Source organism: Pholis gunnellus (genome assembly GCF_910591455.1).
Source record: "Pholis gunnellus genome assembly, chromosome: 23".
In the NCBI taxonomy this organism is placed as follows: domain Eukaryota; kingdom Metazoa; phylum Chordata; class Actinopteri; order Perciformes; family Pholidae; genus Pholis; species Pholis gunnellus.
Genome location: NC_136550.1, coordinates 13,643,961 through 13,661,886, shown reverse-complemented (window position 1 = coordinate 13,661,886; position 17,926 = coordinate 13,643,961). Strand labels below are relative to the sequence as shown.

Genomic DNA, 17,926 nt, shown 5'->3' with positions numbered 1-17,926 from the left:
GCCACACACTCAGGTCACACACACACACACACACACACACACACACACACACACACACACACACACACACACACACACACACACACACACACACACACACACACACACACACACACACACACACACACACACACACACACACACACACACACACGTAAAGGGCCTGTCAATGCAAGGATCCTCCATTCCGAACCAAGTCCCCCCCCCAGTTAAACGCTGTACATCAGGCCCCCCAGAGCCAAAGATCCCAGCGTGTTCCATCCCAGATTGTGCCCCGCCCCCCTCTCCTCCAGCCCTCTGCCTTTAGTATCTAAAGTCTCTCACAAGCCGGTTGTGTACTACGCCAAGCCCATCTCCTCCAGCACACTCCTGGGTGACTCGTCCTCCTGTAAAGGGAGACAAGAGACAGTAGAACGGAGGACTCACTTTAAAACATTTGTTTTGAAAAAACAATACACATCATTTTATGTGGCTGCCAGCTCTGAGAGGTGCAGACAGTAACATTTTATATTACTCCCATGTCTGTAACGCATTATAACCATACCTATGTGTTATAATCTGCTTATAGCACTGTATAATTAAATTCTCTGTTTTTTCTAGTAGAAAGGCAGGTTCCTGAGATCCTAACATTTTAGTGATAACCAGATAACTGTTATTGGAATAGAACAGAAAGCCAATCCCCCCCCTAACCCTCCTTGGTGGAGGGTGAAACCCTAAAGCCACGGTTACCTCCTGAAGTAGGTCGGCTTGTTCAATGGCTTTGAGGACGCTCTTCTTAGACGTATCCTGGATCTCTCCTCCCATCAGGAATTCATCGAGAATGAAGTAGGCCTTCTCAAAGTTAAAGATGATGTCCAGCTCACACACCTGCACAAACGGACACAAGTCAATAATGTTTGCTAAAGCAGGGGAATGAGGACTTCTTATTTAACTTTGAACCCTTAGTTTAGTGTGAAATCAACTCCACACAGAGATCTAGGACTCACACTGCCAAAGTACTTATCCAGAAGCTCTACGAAGCGGTGGATGACTTCAAGTGTGATCAGCTCGTTGTCCTGCTCTTCAATTGCACAACAGAAGTACAGGCTGGCGTACCTGTACGAAAACAGAAACAACCCATATAAAAAATAACATCTTGCAATTCATTTTAGTTTGATAAAGTCTTTATATATCCCCAAGAACTTTCCAGAACTATGAAATGTATCTACATCATTTTTTCATTTGACCCCAATCAAATGCCTTAAGTTGCTCAAACAGAACCACAAAAACATGCATCATGCTTCAGTGGATAACAGAACTTATGTTATCAGACTACCTCAACCAGTTCCTCAGGTTCTTTGAGAATGAACGGAGCCTCTCCGCGGTTTTGTAGTTTCAGCTTCAAATCTTCTTCAATAGCAAAAGCATGATGTTCATTTAGTAAAGTATGGTCCTATTTAGAATACAATAGATGGTAAAGCAGAGTATGCTTTAGGGCGGGGCTACTTTGAGATTGACAGGTCGCTACCACAGCGTTGTCCAGTCTGGGAGTTGTCCATGTCTTTGTTTTTCAACTTTAACCCTTTCACAGTGTGTTTTCAGTTCATGAAAGTAAATTGTAACATTTTTGACTGCCGTAAAATGTCTTTTTCAGTATTTGGTTGTACTTAGCTCCATCCTCTCGTGTCACTTCGGTTTGGAACAAACCAAAAGGATGGCGGCTAAAAAAACCACGATGGCAACGGACAAAAATGTAAACGGCAAAGGACAAACACCAAGAATAAGAAGGCCAAAAATCAAGACGCCGACAACCAAAACTCAAGATGGCGACGGCCAAAATGCCGAACTGGAGACTTCAAAACTGCAGTCCACAAACCAATGGGTGACATCACAGTGACCGCGTCCCCTTCTTATATACAGCCTATGGTCCATGAACTACCATTTGAATGATAAGCTAAATGTTTGGGGAGCTCTGATGGATAGACTAGTGGTTCATTCTCAGCCAAAGGAAAACAGAACAAGCTTGAAATCGTTTTCCAGCCCAAAATAAGACTTTCCATCCCATTTTACTCTTGCTCTCATTTTCCATGTGTTTCCAAAGACTGGAAAATCGACCGACTGTGAAACTAAGGGTGTGATTACTAACTCATATTCAACAGTCTAAAACTCAATAACATTCAGTTTACTACAAGAGAAGATTTGCACATTCGAGAACCGGACAAGTGTCTGAAAAATAGCGATAAAGTAATGATCAAAATAGCTGCCGATTATATTTCTGTTGATCGATTAGTGGACTAATTGTTGCAGCTATTCTCTCAACTCACATCTTCCTTGTTGGCAAGAACCGATGTTTATAATCTAGTGGAGTCCAGATTTGACACATTTAAATTTTTTTAAATGCCAGGCTTACAATAAAAAGGGTTAACAGGAGGATTGTGATGAACAGAAGAGCTGCAGTGTTCCCTCAATCCTTCCCCACTGCAGGAAATCCCTCTATGCTAAACTCACCACCCACTCACCCACCCACGCACAGGCACAGGCTGCTTTGTTTTGTTAGTCCACCTCTGTATTCTGCTGGCAGTAATGAGCTCTGACACACACTGATCGGGGAGCGAGTGTGTATGTGTAGAATGCTGGGTTTCACCCTTCCCACCCACCTAGAATCTACTGCAGCTCAGCCCACACACAAACAGACATGAACTTTTATTGGTCTGTGGGAGGTGAACTCAAGAGCGGACACACTAAAACCAGACTATCTGCAGCTTTCCTTAAGACACGTTTTAGTATTCTTACTGCTACACAAATTAATTCATCACTGATGTCAAATCAGTGACAACATCAAACTCAAAATAAGGTACATACCAAAATGTTTGTCTTGTGATACCTGCCTCACTATCTCGATACCACTATTGTAACAATACCACTGTAAAAACCTAAAACATCAGGAAAAGAAATGGCATTATAGGTGAAAGAACACTTTGTTTTATATTAATTAAAACAACAGGAGTGAATTTGGCACCATCCTGTGTTCATACCATAGGCTGTATATAAGAAGTGGACGTAGTCATCGTGACGTCACCCATTGGTTTGTGGAATGCCGTTTTGAAGCCTTGAGTTCGGCGATTTCGCCGTCGCCATCTTGGCTTTTTTGCAACTGATGAACGGATGTTACCATATTTGGAATGCATAGAAGTGACGGTAGTGACGTGGTATACGGCTGTGGTAGCGGCAGCGACCTGTCAATCACAGTAAGCCCCGCCCTGAAGCATACTCTGCTTTATGGTCTATTTGACTCTAAATGGACCATCATTTACTAAATGAACATCATGCTGTATTGAAGAAGACTTGAAACTAGAGATTGAGACCATAGACTTCTATACAACCAGAGGAGTCGCCCCCTGATGGTCATTAGAGAGAATGCAAGTTTTAAGACATTTCCTCATTAACTTCAATCGGCAGACTCGGAGGTTGACGCCTTCTTCTTACATTTGAATATCCAACCAGGACTGGAGAAACTCTATTTAATTTATCTATTTAGATCAGCTCATACTGCTGCTCATAACCTTTTTAAATCTTTGCAGAGATGAGCACGAGCAGTACTGTAAGCTATTGCTTTGAGTTGCCTCTTAGGCCAAATACTTGGACCGAATTTAAGTTCCCCGTGGTAAGCAGCGCCGCAGTGTAGCGGTCTAGGGCTTTTATTTTGAAAGGTAACCGAGAAAGTGAAGCTGTAATTCGCCACCGTTGCCCTTGACAATAAAGCAATAAAGTGTTAGCCGTCTTGGTTCAGTCAACTCTGTTATTATTGTAGTACTACCTTCATAAGTATAGGCACAACTCTAAAGTCTTTTTGTCATATTTGATAGTAAATCAATCTATGAATATATGGGTTTTGGACTGCTAACAAACTAATCAAATATGTCTTTACTTTAATAAAGTTGAACATCTAAATGAAACTCTTTTATATTAACACTCAGTCAATGGTGAGAAAAAGAAGGTGAAAAAGGTGTAAAAAGAGAAGCACATTAAGTAAAGAACCTCATTAAAGAATCACGGACACTTCTGCAAGACACTTTAGGAGAGTTTTTGATTTTAGCGTTGTTTTAATACCTTTTATAGACAATCTTGAGGTCCCTCCACTCCAGGAAGCTGCACATCTTTGGTTTGCGAGCGAGCACTATCTGCATCAGCTCCCTCACCATCTTCTTCTTGTCGCGCTCAGCTGTGGCCGTGTACCACTTCTGCAGTCGCAGCTTCCCCTGCCGGCTGAAGAGCAGCATGAAACGCATCTGCACAGACGGGATGCAATCCAAAAGGAGGGACAGGACGGGACAGCATTAGTGACAGGGGGTTTAACATACATTACATGCTGATGTATTTACCAATAAATGAAAAAAAATATATATATATAATTTTTATTTTTTATCTGTGTTTATCTCAACTGCAGAAGCTTTTTATTTGAGACAGAAAACAAGAGTTATGTCATACTCACCACTCTGCTGATGCTTTTTTTTAATACTAATACTTTCATTCACTTATTATTTCCAATTAATTCGACTCCACACAGATAAAAAATCCCATTAAAAGCCTTCCAGCAGCTCAAAGGGAATAATCCCTCCATTTTCTAGCAGACTTTTAATGTGAAACCAAACATCTGAGGACAGGAAGTGCTGTGTTCCATTGACTGCAGCTTAGCAGGTGCTTTAAGTGGAATAGCAGTAAAGAAAAAGTAATTGGAAAGAATGAGTAAAATAAAAGAGTTATTGATGTATATCAATAGTGACATCTAATACTTATTAAATTGCATTTATCATTTCAAGTGAATGTTTTATCTACGGCTTCCACGATCAGCTTAACATTTGAAATCAAATACCTTCAAGTCTGAGTCTCACTCATACAAAACATCTCAATAGAAACTTAATGCACAACATAGAATATCACACCAAACTCCTTTCACAACTATTACATGTGGCCTGTTTTTAAAGTTTTCTTCATCTCCCATCAGTGTCATGCACACACAGCTGTCCATAAACTGGGGATAATGGATTACTCCCTCTTCAAAGATCACATTTCTACAGTTTGGTGTGATATGCTCCACGCACACACACACGTACTGCAGCTACATGGAGCGTACAGTAAAGCCACACAAACTGATTATAGCTTACTGTACAGGTGCATTTATATTCACAGGCAAACACCATGAATATCTATTATTTACACACTGCAGTGACTTAGATAAAACTACAGCTCCCACAATCCTAACACAGATCTACTGGAGCACATTCTAGTCATCTGTACTTACATCCGCCTGCCGCCAGTCTTTACCTCTGTATGGTCTATGTGACAAAGACTGTTCTTCCTGTTTGCTTTACAGCAGCAGTTTGGTTGGAGCACAGTTAAATACTGTATGATGAGCAATTAAAACACGTCTGTTCAGTGCAAAGAAAACCTGAGTGTGTATACCGATTTTACAGCTTCACAGTCGACCACTTATGGCCATAATGACAAACTGCTGGTAAGTCTCGCCTGACAGTGTTTATGTATCCGACTGACGACTCAAAAAGATGACCGCTCTGCTCGGTGGCTGAATCCTGGAGGTCTAGATTCAGACATTTAAAAGGTGATCTGCTTTTAACAAAGATGCTGATACCGGTCTGAATCTTGGTCTTTTTGAACAGAAAAGATCTTGTTGTTTCATCAACTTAAGTTAGGTACATACGACTACATCCGCCAGCCACAGTTTTCATTTTAGCCAGTGAAATTAAAGAGCATTAGTGGTACATACACGTCTTTTGGCCATGCGGTGAACCATTACATTTGAAAAGCAGTGCTCAACAGAAAGGGTTGCCACTGGCAGCTATTTTCAATAATTGGCAACCAATGCCCGTCCTTGGATTGCCATCAGCAGCAACCGCATATTAACATACAAAGTATAGGGATGACGATAGCTACACCCGTGCTTTGGGTACCGGTCGATACCCAGTACCGAACCGCTACCAGTGTTAGAGCTGTATGCCTCGCTGTGTAAGACAAGGCAACATCTGACCTGCTTTCCTAACTTTGTAAAACAAAATGTACAAAATACATATATAAATTTACTGAATTGTTATTAGAATAATAAATCGTACCTGTAACTTTATACATTTTTTTTTTTTTTTAAATGAACAGGAATTACAATTCCAGCGTATAATGTATGTAATACAATGTAGAATAGAACTGAAACAATGGGCTCTATTGTCTCCGATACCAGATCCAGCTATTTAGGTATCGGCCCGATATTTGTATCGGTGCATCCCTAAGAAAAAAGTCCTCCGTGCTATGAATATATTTTTTATATTTGTTGCATTATTGATATTTATATATTGCTGAGCCAGAACACTCTGCACGTGACAACGCTGCTCATGTGTTTTAAAGGTGTGTTGACTTGGGTGTGTTTTAGAGGCAAAAGCAAATAAAGTTGTTTGACTGCGGGGTGAGAAGCTTGACTAACCCGGCAACATCTCAAACAAATGTGTACATTGAATACACTGACAAAACAACCAGATGAACCTAAATAAAAAAAAACATCTTAAAAAATAAAATGTGTTAAGTCTTGGGAGGCATCTTTGACCTGGACAGAATATTGTACTGAGAAGCGTGTACAACATACACATGATATGTTTACATTGAACAGTTACACAATATGGCAACTGTATTTTCAGTTTCGGCATCCACAAGAACAATGATTTACAGGAAAATAGGACAAAATACCCAACAAATAAAAAAGCTACAGTACTTTCTAAACTAATAATAAACACATTGATGTATATTCAAGCAGACAGGCAGTAACAGTCATCTAACTGTCACCTCCATTGTTGACTCTAGCTAAAAGCCCGGGCCTGAACTCATTACCTGCGACGAGGAAGAAACGGAAATTATTCAAACCTTTAAATTATCAGTGTGTGATGCTCAATTTTAACATTGCTGCATGTCATTTAGGTACAGCTAACACTACACGGGCCACACGCCAGTTAAAAACCGTAAATATGTTAGAAAGTAAAGACTATTTCCCACCTTATGCTGTGTTAGGGCCTGTTAGCTTGCAGGCTACGCCGACAGGAGCCAGGTGAAGGTAACGCAGGTGGACACTTCCTGAAACCGTACACCTTGCTAGCATTAGCTTAGCTCCTAGTTCTTGCACTCTCTTTCAAGCGAAGGTGAGGCAGTAACTTACCATTACGTTATGACTATTTAAAACTATTGAGACGGAACAGACGCGCACTAACGTCTACGCTGCCTGCTCCACGTAAGCGAATACACCGCAGCTAACGTTGACAGTGCATGTGTGTGTCAGATACCGTATATAGGTAAGAGAAGCTGAGCTGGACCCATTCCCTTCTACACCGAGCAGTTCCGCCTCTGGTGAGCATGCGCAGTCTGGAGAGTTGTTATGCCCTGAGTAACGCTTTTCAGGTAACAACTCGGCTTGATGCAAAGAAGGCTTTTTTGACAATTTGCCTTAATTATAATGTCTTTAATTTATACTTTAACTGTTTTTTTTTACATTTTTATATTTACTGACATTTGTTAGTCTAGATTTAGTAGTTTATTTTTTGTTTTTATTGTTCGAGGATTCTTCAAAATTGTGCAGAGCAACATGCAGAAAGATGTTCAACAAAGGGATTATTACACATTAGTTACAGAATTTTTTATCTTAATATGATTGTGAAACAGTCAAGTCACCAAACTGATGGACACGTAGGCCTACTAAAATTAATACAATACTATAATTTGAAAGTTTGGATTGAATTTGAATAAACTTGTGAAGGCGTTCATCTCTAACAATGAACACTCATGTTGAAAAAAGCTAGCACTGGTTAGTTCAGAGTCAGTAAGTTTATTACAGTATAGTGTCTGAATAACACTTCAAAAAAAGTTACTGTATTGACATGCTGTGGTGTGGACATGCTCTCTTTAAAGTTGTGAAATTAGTGTTAAATACTAGATGATCCCCTTTATGAACAATTAATGAGATGTAGGTACCTTATGAGGATATGGATTGTACTAAAAGTTTACATCATACTAATGAAGGCCTGGTTGAGTCCTGACCTTTGGCTATTTGAACACAAGAGGTCAGTGTAGACCTTCAACACACGCCACAGTAACACCAGCTTTGTAAAAACATAGTATTTTAATAAATATAAATACGGCAAAATACAAATGTATCTCAGCAACAAATAGGCAATAACAAAAATAGAAATTAGAAATAACATAGAAATAACATAGAAAAAATAGATATTTTTTGGGGTACTTATGCAGTGCATTGGTGTCTGTTATGTCAGACGAAAGTATACTTAATTATTTAACTTTCCTTCATATGTCTTTCTATCTTGTCAACCACAAACATTCAGAGAAATAAATTAACGGCAAACAAACTCTCAGTCAATCATGTTTCCATTGTCGGTCGTGTTAGATCTGTGTCCCCTTGACTTTTTGTGTTAAGCACGTTTTAAATAAAGCTGTCAGTGAATTAGTCTGTCGAGTCAAAAGAGGTCGTAACCCTGTACAGCGGGTCTATTGTGGTCATCATGTGTGTGGTCATCATGTGTGTGGTCATCATGTGGAGCATGAGCAGCAGTAGTCAGACACAGTGGAGCGGAGTCTTCACAGTGGGTTACTGTTGTTGAGGCTGGTTGAACTGACCCATGAACAGAACAGCACCTGGACACAGGAAGTAGAACATTAGACACACCACACACTCTGCCCCGGACTGCCCGGCTGAGTTGGCGTTCTAAAATGGGATTTCAAAATAAAACGTAACAGGAGTGTTACCTGTTTGTTTGTGCTGGATGAGGAAGAGGAAGGGCCTGTCCAGAGTAATCTCCTCCACTGCCATACGAGAAAACATCACGGCAGCTAACGAAGGGGAGGAACAAAAAAACAGTCAGTTTGTTATAACTTGGTTAAACACAAAATATATTTTCTAATATGTGCCATATGTGCATAATATTATCTGAAATAATAGAAGTCATGAGACTGTATTTTGACACAGTGCCCTTTACAAGACAGGGCCACCAATTAGTAGTCATCACCACCTTAAGATCTTTATCATTTAGCATGACTAGTCGCCCTTCCACTGAAAAAGGGAACTCCTGCATTACTTTCACTTTCTAGACCCGGAGGTTACCACCTGCTTATATATATTTTTTATCCTTTAATAGGAGACCTAATGTGTGCCATAAAAATAAATCCAATCCCTCTGCATTACCCATGGAACTCTAAAACTCCCCAGTGTGTGTGTGTGTGTGTGTGTGTGTGTGTGTGTGAGATTCAATATTGGGCCCACCTGTTGCTGCTGCTCCCTTGGTTCCCTGCTCATTCACCTCGATCTTCACTCTCTGCAGAACCTTCGACACACACAGCCTCTCGTCAGCTGGAGGGCAGAAACACACACAGGTCGGATACATTTCATCTGAAGTCACTGTACTCGCTGTTGTAGTAACATGGTCTTCCTACTGGAATAGGAGGTTAACTCACTGGTGATGCGTGTGAAGTCGGCAGTAGCCAGGTTGAACATGTCTCCCAGACCCATGTTAAGCAGAGCAGTCTTCAAATTCACCTCAGAGTTCAGAGTAAACCTGCGAAAAACACACAAACCCTCCGTTTTCATCCTGGTTGCCTGGTAAAATTTATGTAACAACCCACATACTGTCTGACTCTTTCTCACCTGGGCATGGCCAGCTGCCGTTTGACATTCCTCAGCTCCGATCTCCACTGCTTAATCCTCTGGCTGCTCAAATCAGCACTGAGCGTGCTCAGTGGAACCTCGGGCTCAAATGGCGACACCAGGAGCATGCTCAGTGAGTCGCCCTCGTACGGGACCTCAATGACATCGTAGTCCACCCCGTCGGCAGTCACGAACTCGCCTGTTGATTAAGGAGAGTGAGATCGATGTAAGTTTGTAAGCAGCGTCCGTCATCATCCGTGTTCAGATCCTGGGTCAGCGTGTTGGACCTACCATAGTTGTAGCGGTTGGTGAGTCTCATCATGTGCACGGGCACGTTGCTGCCGTTGGCGCAGTGGAACATTCTCTCCTCGGTAAGTTTGGGGTCAAAGGGGACCTTCCAGAGGCCCTGGAAGTGGAGGGCATTGAGAAGGACCAGACGGGTCTCATCAGTCAGAGATCCAGATGCAAGGAAATCAGGGATGGCACCTGCAGACAAAAAGACACCAAAGAAGTCACGACGGATTCAAAACGGGTATAAGCAACAATAGTAGGCCACTGGGAACAAAATTGGAAAGGAATTCTGCAGATGTTAAGCAGCTGGTACCTGCAGTGTGGTCTGAGACCCATGAGTTGATGATGCTGACTGCCTGGTCTGGCTTGGTAAAGTCCACCTGGTTGGGGTGGGACTGGAAGGCCTTGGCCAGGGCTCGGCGGTAGCCCTTCTCCAGGCTCATCTTCCTCTCTACCATGACCCCGCTGGCTGTCTCCACCCCGTCCTCACTGGACAGGTCCCGCTGCAGGAGGCGCTGCTGCCGAGACATCCCTCGCTCTGCAGGAGAGGGTTGATGGTTACGCCAACGATACATAATTATACAATCAAATTTGTTTCTTTTGTTGTTTGTTGTTGCATTAATCCCTTTTTCATGAAAGAACCCTGAATATTGAATGTATGCACCACCCACCTTGCAGAGAAAAGCCCATGGCAGCAGTTAGAGCCCTGCGGGTGTTTCCAGCAGCGCCGAGCTGAGCCATGGCCAGGACAGAGGACACGCCGTACGGGGACAAGACCACGTTCTTGTCCACAGAGTCCCGGGCCAGCTGCGAGAAGACCTTCAGGCCAAAGTCAGTCTGTTTGTCCTGCAGAGAGCCGAGCGCCGCTCCGCTCAGAGTCAGCAACAGGAAGATGTACACGCAAAGCATCTTGGGAAAGAAAGAAGAGAATAGGTGTAAGTTTGAATTCGCACTTTTCACACTTTTCAACGCCTAAAGCTAGAACCTTCTTTTGTTTCCTTAATATTTCTAAACAGCTCTTTCTCAAACAACTTGTAAAGTATTGATGCACAATGAATGTGTTTTTCCAGAGAAACTATGCACCGCACATTTGTTTGCGAGTGCATTGTTTCTGTATCCTATTAAGGAGGAACAGAAAGTATGTTGGATTGCGCAACACCTGCAGAGAGACTCTAAACAGCTGGCAGATGTTTTCAATCAAACTTTAGGGTAATAATTCCACATCAGTAGCCAGAGAAATTTCCGCATGTTTTGTTTTTTGGGAATTTCCTACATTAACAATTATATTGTTGCACTACTAGAACAGAAAAAACATGTAATCACATTTAACCCTTCAGTTAAACATTCGGTCTACAATCTGCCGGGTCTTACTACAAGTGAGCCTCACACTTAAAACATACAACTTTGAACTGTTGATCTAACCATTTAAATTTGGCCACGGCCAAAATGTAGTCGTCAACCCTGCAACAATTTGTATTACGTGTGTGTGTGTCTGTGACTCATGCTGGATGTGTGTGCATTCACATCAGTGTGTCAACTGGAAAGTCTGCGTGTGTCAGTAACATTGGCTTTCCACTGCAGACATCAATAGTGCATACTGTGACTACAGCAGCGTTGCATACTGTGGCCGCTGAGGTCACAGGTCGGCCTCTGTTTGCACAGGACGCCACTTCCAGCTGTTTACTTGAGGGGAGGCAGCCCAGGTGAATAGGATAAAGATTAATAGATATCACCATGTTGATTTTTTACAATTTTTGAAGTCTTCTGAAAATGTTTAAATATGCAAATGAGAAAACATCTGCTCAAATATGTGCTTATTATCATTATCAGAACAGAAATGTGAACATTGGATAAAGCCAGGTTCAAAATTCTTGTTTCATTTTGTTGACATATTAGAGTCAAAGGTTTTTACTGAGGGAGTATCTCTTTGTATCGCTCCACAAATCAGAAAATACTGTCAACAGCCATCAAAGAAAATCAGGAATAAGAATGTTGTATATATCAGGCTATGAATGATATATGAGCAACCGCGTAGTAGAAACCTTCAGAATGTAGATAGGAATTAAACTGTTTGGTGTATGTAAGAGCTACTGAAGTGGAGGTTTCTGTCTCAGAGGGAGATAAAACTCATTTAGAGAGAGTGGCCTTTAATAAAGATATGTCTTGTAAAATTACATTACATTTTATCACCATGAAAGTTCCCCAGTTTTCTAAAATGCTACGTTTAATATGCGAATGAGGCATTATCTAATGATAGCTTTTGGGGAATTTAGGAGAAATCTAAAGACGCAAATAGACAAAGTAGTAAAATAAACTACTAGATGTGTATTTTAGTCTGAAAGAAGCCATGGAAGTTAAATAGCCTAAAAGTGACCAGTGTATGAAAAACAATGCTACTTTCCACCACTGCTAGAATTAAACCTGGTAATAAATAAATACATCAGTCAAATTAAAGTGGAAGGCTGACAGTGATTTTAGTATTATAGAGTTATTGCACCCTAGTATAAAAAAAACTGTATTTGTTTTATTAGATGTATAAACCTAACTTCAAAAGCTATACATGTTTAGTCCAGTTGTAGTTCTTCTTACCTTGTGGTTGAAATGTGTCAGATGTAGTTCAGCAAGTCTGTGTTGTTTCAGCTTCTGTCTGCTCCTGCTGCTTGAGTCTGAATGACTGCAAGACTTTCTCTCTCTTTATAGGGTAGAGAATCCCCCCCCCCCCCCCCCCCCCTCCACCCGCCTCCTCGCACACATACAGAAGTCATTAGAGAGGATGATGTCATCTGACGCCGTCTGGACAGGCTTCCTTTTCATGAACACACGCATCCACTCTCCCTCCGTCTCACTGTCCTCTCCGTCTGCCTGTTTCTGGTGCCCCGAAGCATGACGGAGCATATGGAAAGTCATTTAGCTGTTTTCCCTGTCTCACTCAAACACACACACACACACACACACACACACGCACACACACACACACATGCACATAAACACATCACTTTGGCATGTTTCCCCTGAAGAACATCAGCCAGGCAATGGGTGTCATGTTTCCTTATGTTTGATTTTGTCGTGAATAGAAGTATTTCGAGATCTTGGTCATTAGTTGGGATTCCAATGTTTGCCTCAAGTTCATTTGAACACTTTTTCCAGAAACCTACTGGCCAGATACTACCAGTTAAACAAATTACAAACAAATAAATAATCTAATGGTGATAGTGAAAATATACACTGCAGTCTGCCACATTATTGTGCAAAGGACAACAATCAAAAGTATACGAGTAAAACAAAACCATCATGTCATGTTAAAGACACAGGTTTTACACGTTTGATGCTTATTTGAATGTATGCTGTTTTTTTTTTTAAATGCAGAACAACAATAAAGATATGTTCTTTTTATAAGTAATTTTCCATTTTTCAATGGAAAATTACAAGGAAAAAGTCATTTTTTTTACTAGTAAGTTGCTCCTTTCTACACCGTCACATTATACTGCATTATTAGTGTATATAAAATGCAAAACATGTCCAGATAGTTCCGGATTTAGATCAAAAATTATGCCAATTTTAGAAAATGTTATTTGTTAAATATGTTGCATGGCTCTGTGTTTTTATACATTAACATTCGACAATATTGACTTTTTCTGTGGAATGAAAAAACGGGGTTTGAAGAAAAAAGTTTATCTTTTCATGCAGTCACTCTCTGGACTCTCACTTTGGGGGGGGTGACACATCAAAATACCAAATTTGGTCGTGGCTTCCAACATTCCTCATCCCGCTACTCGCCAAGCATCTGGTAGACATACAGAGAACAGGAATCAACACATTGTTTCCAAATGTATCTGGCCACAAAAAAGACTAATTGAAGCCACTTTTTCTCGTAGAAGTTAATAAAAAGCAAAACCAATAAGAACTCAGCGGGTCTGACACAACTTGGATGCGTCAGCTATGGAGTGCTTGATGTATAACTTTTGGGGTTTTCCATCAGTGAAAAAAGGGCAAACTAATGTATCCAGAAGGTGTTTAGGCATGACAAATACTAAGCCATAAGAGGAGTAAAAGAGGCAGGGACAACCACATTACAAGCAGACATGTTTTCTCACTTCTGTCTAGTGGTACAGCGTCTAATGAGAGAGAGATGTACAGCGTCTAATGAGAGAGAGATATCGGTCTCAATTACTTATTTCTGCAACATCTGCGCTTGGCAGTTATGGTCAATGAAGTGCAAGGGAAAGATTGTGGTTATGTTTTCTTTTCTTTTTTTTTAAAGCAAACATTGTTAGATTGAGAGGGAACCTCCACACCCTTCTAATATAATACTTCTTACATTCGCACTGAACGTAAAGGTAAATCTTGAAGAATCGGTCAATATGAACAGAAATAATTCAGGATTGGATGGAGCATTGTAGGATATCTTGCTTTTGTCATTCGCTGTCCGTACTTATACAAAAAGCAATGCACTGCAAGTCATACGACCCTTGACATTGTGAGCCAGGACGTGTAGGGTTGCCACTAAGGAGGTCAGGTCACGTGGTATAAGGAGCGACAGGTAGAGGAGGTTGTGGTGGATGGATCCACACAAACCATCACCCAGGAGACTGCTGTGGGATGGTTTTGGAATGATGCTGACAATTGGAGAAGAATTAGATACAAATATCATGTTTTTCACAAATAATGTGCAGTTGTTTATGCTTTTTATACCTCAAATGGCTTGGAATATAACTGCTGAAATGGGGGCAAAAAAAATCCCAGACTCCCCCCAAAGGTTTGGGCTGAGCCCCGAATGTCTACAAATGTCACCAAAGAACAGGACAAACCCAGACTATAAACTGAGATGACAAGGTTTAGGAACTAGACTGCTCTGATGTCATTGTCCTCTGCCTTTTATCTTTCCTCATGGCAAGACAGCCATGTGTGTGAGGGACATTTATGGGCCCATTTACACTGTCTTGTATGAAAGACTGGCGGTTTTAGTTCTCTATTAGTTCTGTGTCTTAGGGTTGTTGCACTTTAATTGCCTTGTTAAATCAAAGTTTACAGCTAATTTACTATCGTACCTAAAGAGCGGCAGTTACCACCAAATCATTTTGAAAGAATCTGAGCGCGTGAGCAAACACCACCACCCAAATGAGAGAAAAATAGCTGTGAGCGACGGGCCAATACGGCCTCATGAGTCATTTAATGAGACTTTTGTTTCACCACTGTTGTTACTGCACATGTCATCCCGTTTGTTTAGACAGTGTTGCCAAAAATACACAGAATGCATCAGCACATCTCTGTACTTTGACTTGGTATAACCCACACAACCCCTGGGGATGTGGTTCATTCCATATACGGCTGTGAATGGAAATGTGTCGTGTGCCACCCACCCAGTTCTCTGTGGGGGCTTCAGGAACATGGGAATCAACTGTTACCAACACAACACACAACATCACAAACACACACTTAGTAGTCTTAGTAGATAACAAGGCAAAGTAACAGCGCAATGTCACAGCAGAACTTAACAGCATAACTAGTATAAGTAAATAACAACCACCATTAGCGGACCTTCTTACGTTACGTTGCAAGCGTAGAAAGTTTATATAACAAATTTGGTTTCACATGGAACTCGTACACCGATTTTCTGGGTGAAAGTCATATCATCCTTCGACCAGTCAAATACAATACAATTCAATACCAAACAACTTTCCATAACAGTCGCTCCATGTACTACATCACTTGCTCTGCGTTGCTCGTTGTAATACCTCACACTTGCTCTGACCGGATGCAAAAACAACCACATTCAACATATCCGTAGTTTGCAAAAAATGTACAATGCCAACATTGTTTCATGGCATCCACTCACTGTATTTAACTCTAATGTTAACATTTTTGGGGACTGATTTCACAGGAAGAGAAAACACCATGTAACCACAGCCACAGAGTTAGCTGCTGTCGTAGAAGCTTTAATGAAATGTGCTGAAGTAAAAGTTCCCTCACATAAAAGGGAAACCTCTTGCGAAAACCTTTTCATGAAGCAACTGTGGTGTTTTACTATTTTCGTTTTGTAAATTTCTTGACGGTAAAATGACACCTACCCACGTATGCTGCATAGGAAACAATTTGAAGAAGGAAAGGGCAGTGATCACATAATGTGAGTAAGAGGAGAGGGAATCCCCTGTTTCACTAGCTGACCTTTTGACCTGAAGGTTTTGACCAACTGGCACTGAACAGAATGACATTGTGGATTTGAGTGTTTGAGTTTGCTTTTGAGTTCTCCAACCATTAGGATGCGCCTGAAAAAACACACTAAAAATAAACCCTAAAACAGAAGAAGAGACTTAACATGAGACAGTGTGTCATCAGGGCGGTCTGAACCGGCCAGTTTTGATTTATATCAGCAATAAGATTTTGCATTGCTGCAGTCTATTCTTGCAAACCATGTCGCACTTTACAAATAAGACGGAAACATCAGACAAAAACTGCAAAGACGGGAGTCTGTCGTTAGTCACGAGTTTCTTGGTCATTTGGATGGATATTCATCAGTAACCTATAGTTTCATGGCTGTTTGTTAAAAAAATACTATTAGTCAGCTACAAGAGATTACTGCAATGCAAGATCACCACTTCAGCCTGGACTGATGACACACTCATCACATGTTGTCTTTTTTCTGTTTCGAGTATATTTTCAGTGTGTTATTTTCAGGGTTTCCTAATGGATTCCCTCTCCTTCTACTTACCATATATTCTCTACAATGGGGATAGATACATATAAGGGATCGTGTCATACAGTTAAGTGTGGAAACATCATGTACAGTAAATACAGAGAATGTTGAAAGGGAAAAAAGTTAAACGTTGAATGTTGTGATCTAGTGAAATATATAGTCATAGTAGAATTGAATGTAGATACTTGTCCAGCAAGAGTAGCTGGAAAGTGGATGATGATGGATTATTGAATTATGATTGAAAAACATATTCATTCATGTAATTACAAAAGAAATGTACTTTTTAATCTATATCATTATTAGAAAAATTAATTATTTATCGATAATACAGTGAGACCAAATTATACACTGGCTTATTTATTGATAATTCTATAAGTTCTTTAGAAATAGCTTTTGTGTTGATCTTGGTGGTCCATGTGGACGGAAGCAGAAGTGTTTCTAAGCAAAAACGTCTCAGTTTACTGCAACAGGGTGTGACAGTCTGGCCAACATAGTCCTGGTTCTGGCTCTCCTTGGGCCTCCAGCAGCAAGGCGTCGGTGTTGGCTCCCAGCAGGGACGGGCGGATAAGCGGGAAAAAACACTGCTCCTGGAGCTAGAGGATCACCAAAGTCATTAGGATTCATCCTCTGAGGAACATGAATGTATGTACAAAAGAAAAATATAAAGAAGTAGATGATATAATAGACGAATAATAAAAAGTAATGGCGATTCATCCAGTAATTGGTGAGAGATTTTAGTGTGGACGAATTGGGTGACTTTCACCAACTGATATAAATGTAACCTGAGAGTGCATCCACATTAAGGTGGTTACATTTGAAGACTTTTTCTCACCCTCAGAAAACATTTACCAAAACTGTCAAGAGAGGAACAAACAGGAGTAGGCCTGGTTTTCAGGTTTTGTCATGTCACATCAGATGACAGCACATGCCTCATGGGCTTAATAACAGGAAGTGAATCAAGGGGCAGAGATAGTCACTTCCTGACATCCCAGCAGAGACTGAGAATAAAGGTTATCTTATTTGTTTTGGACATTCTTAGAACTGTGGTATGTTGGAAAACACATTGAATAGAATGGTATTGAGGTGGTAGGTGAAGCGCAGCGGCAGACTCAGGCTGTCTGGAACAGGGTTTGAAAAAAATTAAAAAGGGCCCCAGCTGCATCTGCTGGGGCACCATTAAGTAGAATGTTTTCTTGCAGGTAAGGCAGCCTATATGGTATTGCATTGCATTTTCTCCACTGGTTCGGGCACCGCTT

The 17,926-nt window shown here is 40.9% G+C and overlaps 2 protein-coding genes across 2 annotated transcripts; both read right to left on the bottom strand.

The window, feature by feature from the left end:
* Positions 1-279: 279 nt before the first annotated feature.
* On the bottom strand, positions 280-7,362 carry ap1s1 (adaptor related protein complex 1 subunit sigma 1). Its single transcript, XM_079184707.1, has 5 exons — positions 7,033-7,362; positions 4,090-4,268; positions 987-1,095; positions 730-867; positions 280-386 (listed from the first exon to the last, which is right to left on the bottom strand). The coding sequence occupies exons 2-5, from the start codon at positions 4,266-4,268 to the stop codon at positions 339-341; spliced, it is 474 nt and encodes a 157-aa protein (XP_079040833.1). The 5' UTR covers positions 7,033-7,362; the 3' UTR covers positions 280-338.
* Positions 7,363-8,139: 777 nt separating this feature from the next.
* Positions 8,140-12,615, bottom strand: serpine1 (serpin peptidase inhibitor, clade E (nexin, plasminogen activator inhibitor type 1), member 1). The gene is made up of 9 exons (XM_079184335.1): positions 12,566-12,615; positions 10,648-10,885; positions 10,290-10,514; positions 9,977-10,171; positions 9,686-9,884; positions 9,496-9,596; positions 9,305-9,391; positions 8,791-8,874; positions 8,140-8,679 (listed from the first exon to the last, which is right to left on the bottom strand). Exons 2-9 carry the CDS (start codon positions 10,883-10,885, stop codon positions 8,633-8,635), a joined length of 1,176 nt encoding a protein of 391 aa, XP_079040461.1. The 5' UTR covers positions 12,566-12,615; the 3' UTR covers positions 8,140-8,632.
* Positions 12,616-17,926: the final 5,311 nt, after the last annotated feature.